We start from the raw sequence: 18,166 nt of genomic DNA, 5'->3' as shown, positions 1-18,166 counted from the left end.
GGATCTTGATTTCAAGTTCGACAACGTTCTTCGAAGCTTGAAAGTTAAGTTAAGTTCGTAGCTTGGAAGTTTCGAGGGCTCTGTAAAATCCAAGACTTGGGGAATTTTTATTTGAAAAATTGATAGAAGAATTACGAAAATAATTAGCCTTGGAAAAATCGAGCGATCGGGAGAAGATATTTGCTCGGGTAATACGAAAAGGGTAGAAGTTCGATTCTCAGATGAAATTACTCACGATCGAATAAAGAACCATACGATTTTTACAATTTTCAAAGGGAAACTGCATGGAAGTGGATCAACGATCGTGCGAAACTTACGAACGGGACAAATTGCCGATAAATTCGTATCGATCGACCGTTTTGCAAATGACCACTGCGACAGAACGTTTAATCGAGGCAAGAAGGACAAGTTATTTAATCGAAGAAATTTGCAGACTTTTCATTAAATCGCTCGACGATCATATTAAGATCGTAACTTGCTCGCAATATAGCGAATGATCGACGGTGATATTCTTACGGAAAAGGAACGATCCTCTGTAATATTAAAACGAATTCCGTATACGTTCGGATAAATCGCGTTTGAAAGTTAAGTAAAACCTTGTTGGACATATGAATAACTGGGAATCGTTGAAACAGAATAAAAGGTATGTAACGTCGCTAGTGACCAATCGTTATTTATTCCGTTAATATCGTATTGCGGATGTACGATGATTCGATAAAAAGATAAATTGCAATAACGATGCAACATAAAACAAGATAATTCGTAATCGATGTTCGTTGGAAACGAAAACCGTTTTCAGTAACCGTTTTAACTCGCAATCTGTCGAAAAATATCTACCTTTAAAAAATAGAGAAAAAAGTTTAGTAATTGAAAACGAATGTTGCAAGATTCCAGTCATGGGATTCTAACTTCTGAAATATACAAAAATATTTCGACGCTTTTAACGCCAACGATTTGTACCTTTAAATTACTCCAAATCTCGCTTAAAATTCCTGAAATAAGTTTTCGTAAACAAAATTCACAAACAGAGTATTTTGCTTGATTTTGATGTACAGAGTAACCGGTACGTTCTCATCGATCTTTGTAACAACGTGATAAGAGTAATCCCATCGGTGGGAAGGGGAACGTTTCTCCATCGCCATACTCCATGGTTGGTGGAAGTTTCTTTCTGGAAATTCCGTTTGTTTGCCACGCGCGCAAACAGCACGATGCAATTGCACGAGACAGCGGACTAAGTGGTCTGCCAAGTATGGATTACTTCATCGCAACGTAGGAGCGGGCCAATACCTTTCCCATCATTGCATCAGACGTTTGTCAAACGTAGTTTCCTGTTTGGACGAGCTTCCAGTTTTGTCTGACATCCGAGTCGTGCTTCGATTCGCTTCTTCGATACTGTTCCGCATTTCGATAAACTTTGAGCTTTAAGATATTGCTCGTCATCCGCCAAGTTCCTCCTTTCTGTACTATTTTCTCGCAATAATTTAATTTATCGCGATAAAGCAATCTGGGCAATTTCGATCGAGAATGGAAGACGATTCTGAGATCGCAAAGTTCAGGTCCTTTCCCATTTTTAGCTCCAAACTTTCGCATCGTTTCTATACTTCCAAAGAATTCTATATTTCGAATCTCACAAGTTCAAAAAATGCTTCGAAAACTGATTTCGAACAGCGCAAGGAGAAGATTTTTCGTTTACAATGATATTACGATTATATGCCGGTGTTAATTGCTCGCCAATATTTGCTGCATCGTCCCACGGATAATGGCGATTCTTTCGATAGTTAGCCGTATTAAATACAAATAAACAAGTATCTATCGATATACGTACTTTCCAGCGATATATTTTCTCGTATATTTTCTCTACCATCGTTTGTCGTCTTTCCACTCGGCTCTCCATTCTTCTCTCTACGAGCCTCGTCATAACTTTCGCGGTTCTTGGTAAAATCATGTTACTTACTTGCTTCATCTAATCCACGTCTACAATTTATTCGATATACGAATCGAAATACCTGGAAATACGGCACCGAGTTCTTCGTCCCCTTCGACCAGACTGCAAAATGAAATTTCGCCAACCGATTCTAAAGCCAGTTCCTCGCCTTCAAAGTGTACGCAGAGCGATAAAATAATTCGAGAGTCAAGCACCTATTTTGAAGGACGCTGTGAATATCCGAGATCCGCACTTTGAAAACCTGACAATAGACTTTCGGGGGAGACCGTAAGGAGCAAGCTGGCGCAAGAGGAAAGATGGAAGAGCGTGAGAGAGGGGAAATCGCGAAACCCTGTACAGAATTTCCGATTGAATTCGTCCGGTGACAAAGGCTCTATTCACTGTACAATCAACGCGTACCGCGCTCGTGCCGGTTTTCATTCTCCTTTCTAGAATATTCGACGGCGCGAGGTCGTTCTCTTTCGCGAAGCGCGCTTTGAATTTTTCACGGACACGCTGAGGATAAAGCGTGCGCTGGCTATGGTGGCGACAGACTGTATCAATTTTTCTAACGGCGAATAAATCCCAGTCGTTCGTTCACGGGTCCTTCGTTCGGGCTGATCCTGTTGTCCGGTCACGCGTTCACTCGCAAGGTTCCCAAATTTTATGAAGCTTGTTTTTCGGTCCCATCTGTGACGAAAATTATCCGAGTAATAATTTAGCGAACTCGAGGAATATCGATTTCGTCGATAATAAATACGCAAAGGTTCATCTGCTAACGACATGTTTTTTTGTCTCGAAGTTGATATGTGAAAATTTGATAGCAGAGAAGCACGGTAGGTGCAATTCTGTTGGTTTTCCGATTTTTATGTTATTTGGTGTTTAAGGGGTGACTTGTATATTTGGCCCCGTTAAAAATCTGCGTCTTCTATGCAGAGTGTCTCGTAATAAGCGGCCAATGTTTAGGAGACATCAGAGTCAGCGTGTAAAAAACAATAAAAAAATATTCGTATCAACGTGTTTCTCCAAATAAACCGATCACCGAAACGATTTGGTAAAATCGACCCTTTCGTCCATTTAGTTCGCATACTCTTGAAGAATATTTTCGTCAAAAACATTGATTTATATACAGGCTGTTTCATAATATGCGAGCAATAATTTCGACTCAGCTCGTAAATACCATAGAAGAGATCGTATCGATTTTATGTTAACTATGTGATCTTGTTTACGAGACGTAACGAGTTTTGTATTCTATCATTTCCTATCCGACTTATTTTCGCACGAGATGCTCGAACTCGCGTCCTTACATTTTAACGCATCCGTTGGATTTTTATTTGTACGAATACTCGAGATGCACCGTATGCTCAACGTGTACGGAAAGTGTCGAATCATCTGGCCATAAAATTGAACAAGGTTTTCAACAAATTCAAGGAACTTCCGTGGATATTGAACGAGTCATTACATCGATAGCAAGATTTCTCCATTCACGCGTTCAGACGCAAGCAAGTCGTTTTGAGCATCTGCTATGAAGCTAATAGTCGGATACGAGATGAAAGCTCGCTATATCTTGTAAACGAGATCAGATAGGACGTACGTTGATACGAACCTTTTTGTGCTTTTTAGGTGCTGAATCCGTCGCTTAAATGTTGATCGTTTGTTATGAAACATCCTGTACATAAATCAATATTTTTGACGCGAATGTTCTTCGGGAGAACCTCGGCTAAATCGACAAAAAGATGGTTTCGGTGATATACGACTGGCTCACGAGCTACTGAATTTTAAAATTGCTCTCGTGTATGAAAAAGAAAAATAAATATGGCTCGTCGTATCTTTTCCCTGTGGTTCTCAGATGGATAACGTTATACATATGTAAATTCGTAAAAAACGATGTTCGTAGGAGGAGAAGCTTAATATGTATCGACATCGTTCTGGTTTCGGGTAATTTTATTAATTCGTTGTGAGTATTTTGTCCTCGCAATGATTTCTCCCAATGATTTTGCAAATTAAACGTTCGACTGACAAATAAAACGGAAGAGAAGTGAAATATAACAAAGGGAAAAATTTGTACGAGGATCATCGCCGGCAGCTTGTCAAAACGAATTAAAATAAATGAAACACGTGTCCATTGTAGATACATTTAATTTTCGCTTACAAAACAATACTGTTTCGAGACAGATTCCATTTCTTCGCACATATGTAAATAATTGAATTCTCCGATATATCCCATTCGAAGGTAAAACGGGAAATTTCGATTGAATTTCTTGTCGCAGTAATCAGAATGGTTGCAAGGATAAGATGCGAAGAGGTGCAATTTGCAATTTCTTCATCGTAAGATGGTAACGATTATTGGAGCGAAATAAAAGATATCAAAAATTCTGAACGTTTGAAAAGATAAAAAGATGTCAAAAATACCGTATTATCAATTTATACTGACCGACTTACTGGAACGGTAAACACCGAATTCAGGCAACCGCGAGCTATAACGCGATCTTTTCTAAACGCGATCTTGAAAAATCAACCGCTCGGCAAAAGACCGATACGTAAAGGATACGAAAGATACGAATGTGAAAAAGAGCGTTGAAAAGAGCACCGAACAAAACGATACTCAAAACCATCGAAAGGATTTGAGAAAAATGGCAAACAAACTGATCTTGTGCTAAAATGATATCTCCGCGTTGTTGTTCCCCTTCGCATTTAATCTCCTCGACGCTTAACCTATCCTTTGCTAAACGGCTAATTCGCATTGGGTAATTAACCGAGTTCGCACGCTGATACAAGCTTCCATGGCGTATTCTATCGTTCGCGGCGCAACGAGCCTATTATAAACGATTACGTACACTACCCACTGAAAGTTTGGAAGCAACTTGACTCTGCAAAGGTTAAACAACACGATAAACTAAACGCGTTCTTCGCGCTAACGACAAAAATGTAACTTATCGCTAATTTCATACGCTACAATAAATAGATAAAACGACGAAGTATGTAACATAGATGGATACAATACGATCGATCAACGAGGCAATACATATTTATATCTTTATAAAGGGGCGGTGTAAAGTGGTATAAATAAATACCACGCAAGCCGGAACTTAGGATCCTAAGCCGGAAGGCAAGGATTACGATAAATGTAAGTGACAAAGGTAAAATGAAATTCAATGTAAAAGGAGCGTAGAAAATAAAGAAGACCTGCTGCTTTGAAACTTTTCGTCGATAGTATACAAACGCGCGCATATGGCATTTACCGGCCAAAACGTATTGGCACGAAACGAAACATCGATGTCGAGGCGATACGATTCCGCTCGTTTCGGTTCGGTTTGCGACACACCGTGGATATCTATGTCAGCTGTTGATTCGTGCATGGGAATACTTGTCACGCATCGCGTACAGCTTAATCCGTAGAGAAACGATCAAAAGTACATATATTGATTAACGTGACGGTAATTAGCGGTCATTCACTCGGTGAATCGCTCTATGCTCGGCTAATCGTTCGGTTGATCAATGAACGAGATTAGACGCACGAGGGCCGCTACTAAATTCCGATGAACCCGTGATACTCCATTGTTTTCGTTTAAGCTGATTTACGTTGTTTATGGTCTGGCGAGTCGAGCGATTCGACGCGTTGCCATTAATCTGTTGTAATTCCGTTCAACGGTTCCATCGAAATCTTCCTGGCTCGCGTATCGATCGATAGTCCGACGCCAGTTCTTCAATCGAAACGTTTCTCTTCGAAATATTCTTTACGCGTTTCTGTTTATTTTTAATTTCGGACATACGCCAACACTTTCGTCAGCGATATTATTATTTCGACAATTTTTAGAAAAAATATCCTCTTCCCGTGAAATTTCTGCGTCATCTTTATCGTTTCCTTTTTATACTTTTCAGATTGTACATTTAATCCACGATTTATCCGTTATCGATTCATCGATATGTGATTTTATACTGGAAAACATGTACAAATGCGCGGTGTATGTTCGCATCCTGTTGCGTCTAATCCGTTCAGTTTACACAGAAATACACGCAGTCCACTAAACTATCGCAAAAATAAACGGCTTCGTAGCTTTCTGTACAAAAGTATAGATGTAACGAAACGATGACAGCACGCGGTCATCGCGGAAAATATTGAACCACGTGGACCTGCAGTATCCTTAGCTCGCTATTAAAATGTCACTCGCGCCGTAACAATGCGACAATAAAATATACATAAACGAACGTCGTATAAAGCTTTCGGACGATCTCTCGATATCGTACAACATCAACAACTGTTAAAACTCGTTTAAATAGGGCGCAAAGCGATCGCGTGTAAACGATTTAAACGACAGAACTATTACTTAGGCCTGTTTTCAAACTTGTAACGTTGCGTTACGAGTATCTTTATTGCTCATGTTCGCCAACCAAAAGAATCGTGAAACATCCAGTTTTGCTAAAACCTGACTTTTTATTTATATACAGCGTGAGTCAACGATCTAATCGTGTCTTTGACGAATGCAAGGTTGGACTTGAATTGGGTAAAATATATTCAGGGACACGCGATTTAGTTCGTTCGATGCTATACCAGCTTCGTCGATTCGTTTCATTTGTCCTGTAAAGCGAATATTATTCGCAGCTAATTCGGTAACAGATTAGACGAGTTAATTTTAGAATATTTAAATAATTATAACCGATACTGCATAACTGAAAGCATAGAATCGAATATTCATAGCTGGCAATTATTAATTGGAAAGCAAACATGCATAAATTGCACGGGTAAACAACTGAAACATTTATTATTAAACGTTGACCTTTCCGATAACTTAGTTTCCAAAACGTTGCACGCGCTATTTAAATTGAATTTAATATATTCACCCATACAAGTACAGGTCATGTAAAAAGTCTACAAATAGATCGAGGCAGGATTTAAAAAAAAAAAAAATGTATACGTACGTATCACACGATCGACGTTTGACCCACCCTGTATATACAAATTTGTAGATCGATTTCGATAATATTTTCAAACTCGTGATTCGTTCGAAACGATATTATACTCTTTCTCGTTTGTTTGAATATTATTAATTGGTCGTTCGAATTTCATTCGCAAAAAATATACTATTAATGCAAGTAACAGTGTCTCGAATAATCAATATTGAAATAGCTCTTATAGTAACTTTAGGATCGTATATCGATAAATCCCTATATATATATATATATATATATATATCCTCCAATAAAACTAGTTTTATATATATATTTTTATCTTACACTTATATCTTGGAATTACGAACCTTCGTATGAAACCACTGCGATCGAAACATAGCTTTGATTTCTTCGTTAAAAGAATCAGGTAACAAGGAGCTTCTACCTAAATTCGAACATCTTCGTCGAACAAACAGTTACTAAATATTAATCTCGGTTTTCGATCTTCTACGAATTGATCGTGAAATCTGTAAGTGTGATCGTTTGTTTCTAACTCGACAGCTTTTAGGGATTACGATACCAACGGTTTCTGCGAGACACGTTTCTTTCCTGCGATCAACTCGATCGGTTTTGGTAGAAAAATCCTCTTTTCGTGGAATCTCCGTGGAAAAATTCTGTCTCGTTTTTATGGTACGATATATCACAAACTTGGCTTTATCGACTTTAATCAGAACGTAGAAGGAAAACGTCTAGAAATAAATTTGTCAGAGGTAGCTAACATTTTATAATTAACATCGATTTGAGTATGTAAAGTTCGTAAGAAAGTTTCGGGTAAAAAAGACGAAAGACGGCAGAATTTTCCAAATAGATCTAACGTGTCGTTAAAATTTGTTCCGTTTAAAAAACTGGTCGCAACGGTGTCAGCGTTGAGGCACAAATTTTATTATCTGTAATTTAATCTTTAACTGTTCTAACGATTTGACTAACCGCGTCATTCGCAAGAATTTCTTCGTGCGTTCCGAAAAACAAGCGTCCGTCGACTAATAAAAATGCTGGTAGAAATTTTGGTAGAAATCGGTTCGCGCAAATTCAATCTCGTAAAACTTCCGTTGAGCGAATCTCGCGTATTAAACAACATCATAGAAAAAATAAACGAACGTTTTAAATCCGCAAATATCGATCGATCTAAATAAAAAAAGAAAAAGAAAAAAAACACGTATCTTTTTATGAGAGACACGTCGAACTATTTCTTTCGTAATCATCATTAGAACTCATCTTATGATCGAGGCTTTCAAATCGATTTTCAAAGTTTCAAAACGTTCGTCCGCTGAATAAAAATACAATTGCTCCTCCAAAAATTATTTCACGTGTCGACGTTTCTTTTCGCACGTCGGTTTGATCAACCCTTTGCCTTGTGGTTTCCTCTCGTAGCTACTTAAATCAGTGTTACGACTTACGATCTTCATTTTTTTTTTTTTTTTAATTCAAATCGCTTACGTAATTTTCAGTTTGAAAAGTTAAAGTTAAAATTAGCGTTTCGATTAAGATCCTTGTTACAAAAAATAAAAAAGTAAAATCTGTTTTTGTTGGACTTCAGTTATGATCCGTAACCTGTCTCTAGTTTGATATTACAAGGCAAAGGTTCAAGCTTTATTTTTAATCTCTCGTTTGCTCGCTCGAGAAAAAAAAGAAAAAAAAAAAGAAAAGAAAAGAACCAGGCTATCAACTAAACTACGTTTCTCGCGTTTAATAATCGTTTGTGGGAGCATCGCGATTAAAAATCGCGATAGAAAAATATACACACCTCTTCGACTTATCTTCGATAGCTATCCGAAAACTAACGATATCTGCTACTGTCGTAATATACTTTAGATTTTATGTTCAACTCTTCTTCGCTCTCTCTCTCTCTCTCTCTTTCTCTCATTTGTCTAAATAACTCTTCTTTTTACGTGGTATCAGTATCGTTTAAATATATCATGTAGAAGGAACGAGGCCAGTATTTTGATTGCAGCAGTCGCTCGAATTACGCTCGCTCTAATTACGCTCGCTCTACCATGCACTGTCATCGTAGTAATTTTCTTAACGTAGATCGGTCTGCGGATATCTTCCAACAGTTTCTCCAATTAAACCACGAGACTAAGTCGAGCTGCTCTGCGTGTTCGACACATACTTCGATTTTGAAATTCTGTTAAAAATACTACACTTATGGTAATTACAACCTATGACAGGGAATAAGAAAGCCGCTTACGGCGATCATGTTTGACTTAGGAAACTATTGTTCTTGGTGATTAGTCCGGCGCTGCTCTCTGACATTGGTATCACCGCTGATTTCTCGCCCTTTGGTAACTTCGGATGCGTCTTTATGTTCGGCTTCAGACCTTTCAGGATATTCTGAAAATTATCACGTACGTGTGTTGATACTCAAATTACTAGAAGTAACAATACCAATTACAAACTAAGTAACTTGATTGAAACGGTATAATGGCGAGATTTGTAACGGATCTGGAGAAAGATTTGCGTTTCCGAATTTTAAACGTTGCTCGTATTTTCTATGTTCTATATTATGACTTAATTCAGTTCCGTTCAACGTTGAGAAAGATTCCATCGAATAAAAGAACTTTATCTGCATTGACAAAGATCGATACGTTTGCTAAGAATATATTAGCGAATTAGTCCGAAAAGTTTCTTTCGTTTTATGAGAAAATAATAAACGCACAACGTTTTTGTTTCATATTATTTTGTCGAACTACGTTCGATCCATTTTGTTCTGTTCTTGGTTTCACGTTTATACGAAGTCGCACTGTTGTAAAAAAACACGTTTGCGAAAGAAAGACACTTTCCGGACAACCTAATACTAATGTTTCACCTCTTTGATGGATCCTGGAGTAACGATGACGTAGTAGAGAGCGTAACCCGGTATCCAGATCATCGATGACAAACTGAGACAGACACCCACGATTTCCGCCCATGTTGGATACTCGTAACTATTCCCGTATTTCAAGGGCTTGTACTGCACGCATTGGAACACGAAGATGAACTGGAAAAGAAGAAACGTTGACGAATCGAATGTGGCGGTTGGAATTTTCGAATTCGAGTTTACGCTTGTATCTCGACTTGAAAATCGATCGGTAGAAGCAGCTTCGTTTTTTACAGGCCTCGCTCATATAGTTATATAGATAAATAGCAAGAGACGAAGCTATTGATCTCGACTATTTAATTAATTTTCGCTCGCGAATCGATCTTATCGAGATACGTTTGCAATGTTGAGACGAGATCGTTAAGCGTAAAATCGATATTGCGCGAGGACGACGAGATAAATAGCCCTGTCATCCACCTTCGAGGAGATTACTATCTGATCGATTAGGCTGTTCTTCGTAGACAGAGCATGAGAAATTAACGATCATTCGTCAAGTCTTTTCAAATCGTTCTATGTTTGTACGAGAAAATTCAATCTTCGCTTCGCGTCCCGTTCGAAAGAGGAGAATCTTTCATGTTTTACAAATTTTTCTTCTCGATACAAACACGATACTCACAGCCATAATCACTGGCGCGAACAGCACCCAGCATATGTACCAAAATTTGTTCAGTCGTACGCCCATCATCTGATGAATACAGTCGCAGAACTTCTTCGCGCCGAAGATCCACGATATCGCGATCGTTTGGAAGAAACAGACCCACAAAATCGACATTCCACTCGCCGAATAGAAGTCCATCAATTGGAATATGTAGACTCCACCCTGAAATGATACAGAATTTTCGAAATAGTTGCCCCTTTCGAAGAGAAATTTGAGAAATCGTGGAACGATGCTAACGTTGGTCACCATGGGAAGACCCAAGAGGAACATGAGACAGCAGATCGCGACGGTGAACTTCTTCCTATGAGGACGAAGAAGTTCCGGCCAGTTGTCAACGACTCCAGTGATGAAGGATTCAACGATACAGAATTCGCTATCGATGCCCAGTATCTGTCAGAGAAAATGGAAAACCATGTTGTTTTCGTGGTGTTCTCGGATAAATTGCTGATCTACGATCCTCTGTTAATTGATCGAACGACGCAGCAACGATTGCCTCAAAACACGTGAAACACGCGTCTTGCGATGTCCTGCGATTCGACCTAATTTCATCCTCAGTTGGAAAATTATTCCGAGAAGAGGATGATATTTATATTCGCGGAGAAACTTATCGTGCAAGAAAAGCATGTCGCTTCGAAGATACTGTGTATATATATAAAAGAAATACTTCAACCACGGACTAACATAAAGCTATAATTATCGCGAAAGAAAAGGAAAGCAGACTTTAATCGCGTTCGAAAATGAAAGCGGCTGGAACGATGAAGCGAGTCGGACTCGAGGACCTAGATTCGCGCTAAAGTAGTACATAGAATGTAATCGATTCCGATAAACAGACATTGATCATAGAAGAAGCGGAGTGCGGTCGTTCGACTAAGTCGAGTGTGCCTTACAAGTAGCATGACGAAGAAGATGATGGCCCACATCGAGGCACCGGGCAACTTCAAAACCACCTCTGGATAAGTGAGGAACACCAGTCCTGGCCCGCTTTTGACCACTTCTGACACTTGCGTGCCTTGCTCCAAAGCGATATGACCCAAGATAGAGAAGGTGACGCAACCAGCCAGTAAGCAGGTTAACGTGTTGACTATGCACGTGATCAGCGCGTCTCTGGAACGAAATCTCGCGTCATTCAGTACGTCCAGCGATTGGCATTCTTTAGATTTGTTTCATTAAATTAGATTTGTTTCGTAATTTGCGTTCTTTTTTCTCGTTCGAACGACACGCTCGAATACGAATGGACCTACCTCAACGCGCTCGTTGTGACGATAAAATTTAGAAGGGAAAATCAAACAGATTTTCCATGATGTCGCTACAATCGGTTAAAATGTATTGCCTTTTGTGGCGAAACGTTCGATTCGGAAATATCGATTCAGCGACCATGAATTTAGTTCGCGCGATCAGAGACAATCGCCGAATCCGTGAGAAATAAATTACCATAAGATAAAGAGTGGCGACGCTTACTTGTAACAATTGTGATGGAACTTGTTGTACGATCCGAGAGCAGGCAGAGCCCCGGTGCCGATACTGTAGGCGAAGAAAATTTGCGTGGCGCCGTCGATCCACGGGCCAGGCGATAGCAATTCGTTCCATCTCGGCGTGACGTAGTACAGCAAGCCGTCGTAGCTGCCGTCCAATGTCACCGCTCTTCCCAAAAGAATGAAAAGCACCACGTAGGGGAACAAGGCTGAAAACCAGATGATCTTACCGCTCTGATGCAGACCCCGTCGGATGATAAAGTAAACGAGCAGCCAGCCGACGATCAGAGAACCCAACAGCTCCCATTGAATGCCACCGATGTTCTCGATACCGGAAGTGATGCCAAGAACTCTTCGTCTAAAATCGTCGAACACGCACACATAGATTCATATATATCGTTGTTTCACACCCTTCGGCGATTATTACCCTACAATCTCACACTTTATTCCAATCGTTGCGGTCGAGTGATAGATTTTTCGAGAAAATGAAAAACTGTTATCATCATTAAGTAAGTAAATTTCGTGCCGTGAAAATGTTTTCGTGGATATCTTTGATCTTTTCTAACGTTACAGGCGATTATATCGAAGGTTTTACTCGAACAGATTGGTAGATTTAAATTTACGAAAGTTCGCTTACTCCCAGTACTCCTCTACCGGAGTAGTATGATGAGGAACAGCTCGAGTATAGTTGTCGTACGTGGAATTCGTGGTATTCGAGCTATCGGACGATTCGTTGATCTTTCTCAGGCCGTCGGAACAATTTTCGGTGTTCCACCAATTTTCTATAAAATATCGTTGGAATACGTAGAAATGTAAATAATAATTTTTTCAAAAGAATGCAAAATTCCATTGCTATTAATCGTTTAACCAACCACAGCCCCTCCAGGGTACGCTCGGTATGTTGGCGAAGGTGCTTATGAGATAGAAAAGCGTCCAAGCGATGATTATGCAGTAATACACGTCCAGGAAGAACACGATAGTCATCGTAGCGTATCCGACTCCTAAACGAAAGTATCTTTCGAATGAAAATGAAAGATGGCTGTTAGAAAGAAGTGATTTTATTTTAGAATACCTTGCAGCAGAGGACATAGTTGTCCTACCAGGGTCATCCCGCCCGCACCGAGGTACTGGCCAATGGCCACCTCTTGGAAAAATATCGGAATCCCACAAAACAACATGGCAATTCCATACGTGATTAGGAAAGCACCTAGAATTTGCATTTCAACTTGAAGCTTTGAATTTGAATTTGTAGTTGAAGTTGAATAGGCATTTGCTTGATCAATAGAGCAATGCGGAATACGCGACCATCGACGCGATACGTCATTGTTAGAGATGAATCGTCGTTGCTCGTTAGGAACGCGATGCGTTCACCGATACGCCCGATCGCGCTTTGTCCTACTTCCAGGAAATCGCAGATGCTAGATAATTCATGGAATTTCATAAGATCGAATCTCGTGATTCCACGTGGATAACCATATTTCGTAATCTTCTCGAATGTGAGTTCGATCGAGTCGTTTGCTCGGCCTTGTCCCCTCGGCGTTCTCAACTATATCATTTGCATATCTATACGTTCGTTCGAACATTACGAAAATGACGAGCATCGATTAAAAGTTGAAATTGCACGAAGCGTAAAATTGTTCCACCCAGCCGATATAAACGAACCCCTGCAAATACGGAAAAGCAACGACGAGACGCGGATGTACAGCGGATTCAACGTTTTTCAGACCAGCAAGCTTTCGCGTTTGACATTTACGCAACGCTCTAACGCGACTTAAACGGCCGAGTTCTAAAAGCTATGGTAATTCTCACACTCACCTCCGCCATTTTTGTAACACAGATACGGAAACCTCCACACGTTTCCAAGTCCCACGGAAACGCTGATGCAGGAGAACAAAAAGTCCAGCTTGTTGTCCCAGCCCCCGCGTTCCGCGTCCTCTTCTCGGTCCTCCACTTCCGTCGCCCCGTTCTGCGGCGCGGAAACGATCGTCTTTGGCGCACCGTGACTCGAATCCCTTCGTCTACTCGAGCCAACCGATTTCGCCTTGAACTCTATGAACGTCTGCTCCGGATCGACCTGATCTTTCTGCTCTCCCCAATAATACATCTTCTCCGCCATAATTCCTGAAATCACGCGATGCGTCTTTGTCGTTTTGCATGCTCGTGACCTTGAACGTGGTTCAGGAGACCGACAGCAGCAGACTAATTCCGCGTAATTGATCGTGATTGCGGCTGAGATTACGTAAAAGTGTCCTGCATGTGCCGAGCCATCTTCGTCGAGAGTGACACGCGACAATAGTGAAACACGCGAGTTATGAGACATAATCGAGGTTAGTTTCGCCTGGAGATTACTTCGTGGCCGTTCTCCGGTAATTGCTGCTACACGTAATCGCTTTTTTAGTTACAGCTTCGAATTCCACGGTTTCCGCGAGGGTAGGTTGCGCGTGGGTGGTATACGGTTTCACGACTCTTTGACGTTCTTTTTACTTTACGTCAAACGTCTTTCGCTGTCGCCAAGTTCTTGCAACCAACGATCCTCCTTTGTAGCTAAAAATGGGACGGTTTTCGCGCTTCGGCTGACTTTCTGACTTTCTCGTTCGTTCTCGTGTATTATGATAGAAATTTAAAGCTGCAACTGGCGACTTCAACGCGTACTAAAATATCTTTTGCATAGTTAATTAAAAGCGAAATACGATGAAAGTAAATAAGCGTACGTACAATTGCGATTCTATTTCTGTGAAAATAGACATCGATATTACCAGAGACGCTTGTTCGTTCTTAACTATAAAAGCGAAAATCCGAGTTATTTCGACCGATCGATAATTCCAGCGTGAGGTATATTTCCGTTCCCTAATATCGTTCCTTCTAAATGAAACATAAAATTTGTTATATTTGCTTAAACGAATTTCGTCTGGTCTACCTTTGGCAAACAGACGCTAAAACTCAAACGTTTCTACATTTATCGTTTACAGGATGCAAACGTACGTAGTAGATCAATTTGCAACGCAAACATTGTAACGTTCTGCCAGTTTGGCCGCATAATCTATACAATTTTCTCGTCAACGAGCGAAAGTCGATTTCCAGTCGATAAACAACGCAGCGTTATCTGGTTACCGCGTCGCGTCGTTTCCTAGAAATCGAAGCTAATGGCTACTCGTGTTCTTATGGTTTAACGCGGAATCGATGTTTATTATCCTATGAATAAATAAAGGAACCTTGCGAAAGGACGCGTGATTTTCGAAGAATACGTGAGCAGCGTAAAAAGCTTGGTCAATTTTCCAGCACGCGTGCTTTCGCTCCTGCATTCGAATTTACATATACTTTCGCATCGAAATCGACATTAAAAGCTCTGATTCCAATCTACCTACGTCGTTGCACGTTTCAACAGCGGTCGCAAGCACGGGCAAATAAGTAAAGATTATTGCATCACCTTGTGTATCGCAACGTAGATACGCCGTACAACTCAGTACGCTAGAGGCTAAAACTCGCGTTTATAACGCGTTTCAGTTAGTGTAAAAGGTAACGATATGTTAATAAGGTTTTATTTAATCGATATCGTCTATTTGCGTTGTATGAAGCGCGTATAAACGTCGCGAGCTGAATTTCCTGTGCATCTATAGAAACGTAAATATAAGAATATCGGCTATACATATATGTATATATAGTATATATATATATCCTTCTAATCGATAAGGATTGATTAAGGGTTCAATAAGAACGAAAAGTCGATTAAATGATATCGTACATCGATTTAAATGCAGCACGTGACATGCGTACTTTTAGACGTAAAAAGAAGATATAGAAACGAAGATTCAATGGAACAACGTTTATTTCAGGCTTGTAAATCTCTGAAAAGAATTCATTAAGTTAATCGAACCGTATCGTCGACGAATCGTGTACACTGTTCGGGATATGCCAGGTTGCTTGGCCGCGAGCAAAAGCAGGACGTACGTACATACGTAAATAATAGATTTAATTACCATCCATCTGATTCAGCACACACGACATCGAATTTTGTGTTTCGACATTGCATGCAACGTTTATACACGACTATCCCGATAAATCTCCCAATTTACGACTCTATCACTGTCACGCGTAACCTTTATTCTCATTAAATGGCATTTCATTCACATGTCCAATGGATGGGAATGAAACTTATGCAGCCAGACGAACGTACCAAATTGGCAATGACGAGGCGCGAATTATAGCTCGGTTCAGCGATAAAATTCAAATCTCCGCGTTTCCATGTTCGTACTCGAAATTATTTCCACTAACGAGATTATACGTAGGTCGTTGATTCGGTTCCTCAAAATCCTTCAGAATAGTTTGCCGCTATAATTACAACGATATTCGATGAATGTAACTAAATTGGAATGTCGTGTGTCGTTGGAACGTTCGTAGGTAATCTTCAGTGAAACCTGATCGAGCAAGAAGTGCGGGATCTCGCGCTGGATCGATGGTGTCATACGTCGACGATGATGCTCTTGGCGTATGACGTTCAGCCAAGACAAATTTTGCCTACGAATCGTTCGTATTCCTATATACACAGTGGCGAAAAAATATCTATAATCCCTAGAATAATACTTGCTTCGCTAATGACAACAGCCACTCCATCCCTTGATATCCAGTTCTCGATATACTGTTCGTCCCTTAGGGATTAATATCCAACCCTTCAATACGCACAAAATACGCTTCGCTACGTCAAACACAGCGGTGTCATATGACACGAAAGTATCAATAAAAACACCCACGAGACGATTATGACGAAATGAAGTAAAACTAACGAAACTGTAAATTCGACGAGTAGAACCTAAACGCCAATCATTTGATTTCTCTCGTCAATTTCCCTTGGACCGTGTATCGTCGATGATCTCAGAGGATTATTTCTAATGCGATCTGTCGCGCTATAGTCGGTATAGATAACCGGCTGCGGCTCAATGAAAACCCGCCCCCTTTCCTCGAAAGGGTTGATTCCTGCTTGACGCGCGTCCCGCTACCCCTATTACCACCCAGCGGATTCAGAATGAGCAAACAGGAACTGCATAGAGGAAACGTACACGTGTCCCGCATCCGTGTGTCCTGCAGGCGCAACTATTTGTATTCGTGTGGTCACGCGTGTTTCTACGCTGTACCATACGTATGGTGTAAGTGTGCGCGTGAAATCGACACACGTGTGCGTACACGCGCGGCCGAGTCCGCTTGTATACAAATACTCGTGCGCGCGCTACGGATGCTGAACGCAAAATCAATAACAGCTTCGTGTCACGTTACGCCGTACACGTGGATTTGTATATTCTTCTAACTGCTCGTTTCTTTGCAAAATTCTCTTCTGTTCTTTACAGCTGTTCCTATTCCTGTTTACATCCTGTATTAGATCAGCCAGGGATGGTGTAATCTGCGACGTTGTAATCGTGGATTCGATTGATTTTCATGGCAGAATAATTGGCACGGTTTTCGCGTCGTTATTGAAAAACGATGTTAGCGGGGAGGAAGATTTAAAAGAACCTGGAGAGACAAATCCGTTCGCGAAGATGGTGAAAACGATACGAGGCTCGCGCGTTTCTTGGCAAATTACGGTATTAGCAAATTAGATTAGATTAGACAAGATGCGCCAACTTATCTTACCTGAAGGCTGCGAGATCTCAAGGTAACCACGAGATCCACGATTTTCGATTCGGCTGAAATTTCTTCGCAATGCACCTAACTTCCGCAACTCGTATACTCTTCGAATTATTCGTCTTCCAATCGATCGTTTACATTGCTCGATGCTCGGAAGCCCCGTTCAGCAGCGGAGTACGACGTCCCCGGAGAAAAACAATCCGTTCACGCCCGATCTCTCAGCGTCGTGGACCACAGTTTTTCTTTGGTCTTCCTGTGCACAGGAGTCGAGATACTCAAAATCTGGTTTATCCGGTGTTGATGCTTCCGATCGAAATCGTTCGTACAGACGACAACCGACGCGAACGACGCACTTTCGCCTTGAAACTGGTTTTATTACGTGTCAGATCGTGGAGAGCGTGCCTCGTGCCGACCTACCCTGCGAGGGATGTCGTTACGGAATAATGCTTTGCCGCAAGACGGGGAGTGTTATCCCTTTGAAACGCATGCGCGGCCGCGAACACCCCCTCCAGAAGCCTGGAACAAAGCTGTCCCTGGGCTTTGAGCCCCCAGGACCCTTAGGTTCGGTAAATAATCAAACTGGGTGGCGAGAACACATCATAGATGATACATGTTCAACGTGTACGTCGAAATTACGTAGGGGTGGCTTTCGGCTTTATGCATTTACGCGCGGTCGGATCGTTTGTAGT

At 40.9% G+C, this 18,166-nt stretch overlaps 1 protein-coding gene across 1 annotated transcript; it reads right to left on the bottom strand.

Annotated features, from left to right (window-relative positions):
• Positions 1 to 4,045: 4,045 nt before the first annotated feature.
• LOC100642415 (sodium- and chloride-dependent GABA transporter 1) lies at positions 4,046 to 17,925 on the bottom strand. The gene is made up of 11 exons (XM_048410955.1): positions 17,484 to 17,925; positions 13,677 to 13,982; positions 12,934 to 13,068; positions 12,734 to 12,862; positions 12,499 to 12,643; positions 11,848 to 12,219; positions 11,277 to 11,493; positions 10,627 to 10,779; positions 10,348 to 10,551; positions 9,681 to 9,851; positions 4,046 to 9,205 (listed from the first exon to the last, which is right to left on the bottom strand). The coding sequence occupies exons 2-11, from the start codon at positions 13,975 to 13,977 to the stop codon at positions 9,068 to 9,070; spliced, it is 1,965 nt and encodes a 654-aa protein (XP_048266912.1). The 5' UTR covers positions 13,978 to 13,982; positions 17,484 to 17,925; the 3' UTR covers positions 4,046 to 9,067.
• Positions 17,926 to 18,166: the final 241 nt, after the last annotated feature.

Source organism: Bombus terrestris, chromosome 12, assembly GCF_910591885.1.
Source record: "Bombus terrestris chromosome 12, iyBomTerr1.2, whole genome shotgun sequence".
Classification (NCBI taxonomy): Eukaryota; Metazoa; Arthropoda; class Insecta; order Hymenoptera; family Apidae; genus Bombus; species Bombus terrestris.
Note: the sequence above shows the minus strand (reverse complement) of the source record. Positions and strands in the feature narration are given on the sequence as shown.

Coding starts and splice junctions, on each gene's coding strand:
- LOC100642415 (XM_048410955.1), bottom strand. CDS start 13,977: ATGGCGGAGAAGATGTATTATTGGGGAGAGCAGAAAGATCAGGTCGAT. Junction 13,069..13,676: donor GTGTTACAAAAATGGCGGAG/GTGAGTGTGAGA, acceptor TGCAAATTCTAG/GTGCTTTCCTAATCACGTAT. Junction 11,494..11,847: donor TTCCATCACAATTGTTACAA/GTAAGCGTCGCC, acceptor ATTTCGTTCCAG/AGACGCGCTGATCACGTGCA.